The sequence below is a fragment of the Penaeus monodon genome, chromosome 20, assembly GCF_015228065.2.
Source record: "Penaeus monodon isolate SGIC_2016 chromosome 20, NSTDA_Pmon_1, whole genome shotgun sequence".
NCBI classification, from domain to species: Eukaryota; Metazoa; Arthropoda; class Malacostraca; order Decapoda; family Penaeidae; genus Penaeus; species Penaeus monodon.
The window spans coordinates 2,452,370-2,452,785 of NC_051405.1; the positions used below are offsets into that span (position 1 = coordinate 2,452,370).

Sequence of the window (416 nt, forward strand, 5' to 3'; positions counted from 1 at the left end):
GCGTGTAACTTGCCTATACTTTCCTACTATGATAACAAGTAGTAGGAAACCTGAATGTATCGAGAGCATTCAAGTATTGTAAACCATCTCTCTCTCCACAACACACTTTGGCACTCTGCCATGCAATGTAAACACAAACACACAATAGCCTAACAAACCAGCTCTCTTTAATCTTACTCACAAACTCGCTTTCCTTAGTCCTTGTAATAACTTCGCAATTTACCTCCGTTGTACTTCGCGCACAGGAAAGGGAATCGCCAGAAATTGCCTAGGCCTACGGAGTATCCCAAAAAGGCCAGAAAAGCTTCTTTTTGGTTCCTGTAAGTCCCTCTCTGCTCGTACTGGCCGAGTAGCTTGCTCCCCAGGGTCTGCGGCGTCTTGCACACCATCGCTGCAAAATAAGTGTGATTATATAC

General features: G+C 44.7%; 1 protein-coding gene across 1 annotated transcript in view; it reads right to left on the bottom strand.

Annotated features, from left to right (window-relative positions):
• The window catches only part of LOC119586037 (sodium- and chloride-dependent betaine transporter-like), a gene marked incomplete at its 3' end in the record, with an annotated part of 5,663 nt that overhangs the window by 3,408 nt on the left and 1,839 nt on the right, over nt 1-416 (bottom strand). Inside the window, 1 exon segment of the mRNA XM_037934741.1 lies at nt 224-391. Coding sequence (XP_037790669.1) covers nt 224-389 — 166 coding nt within the window.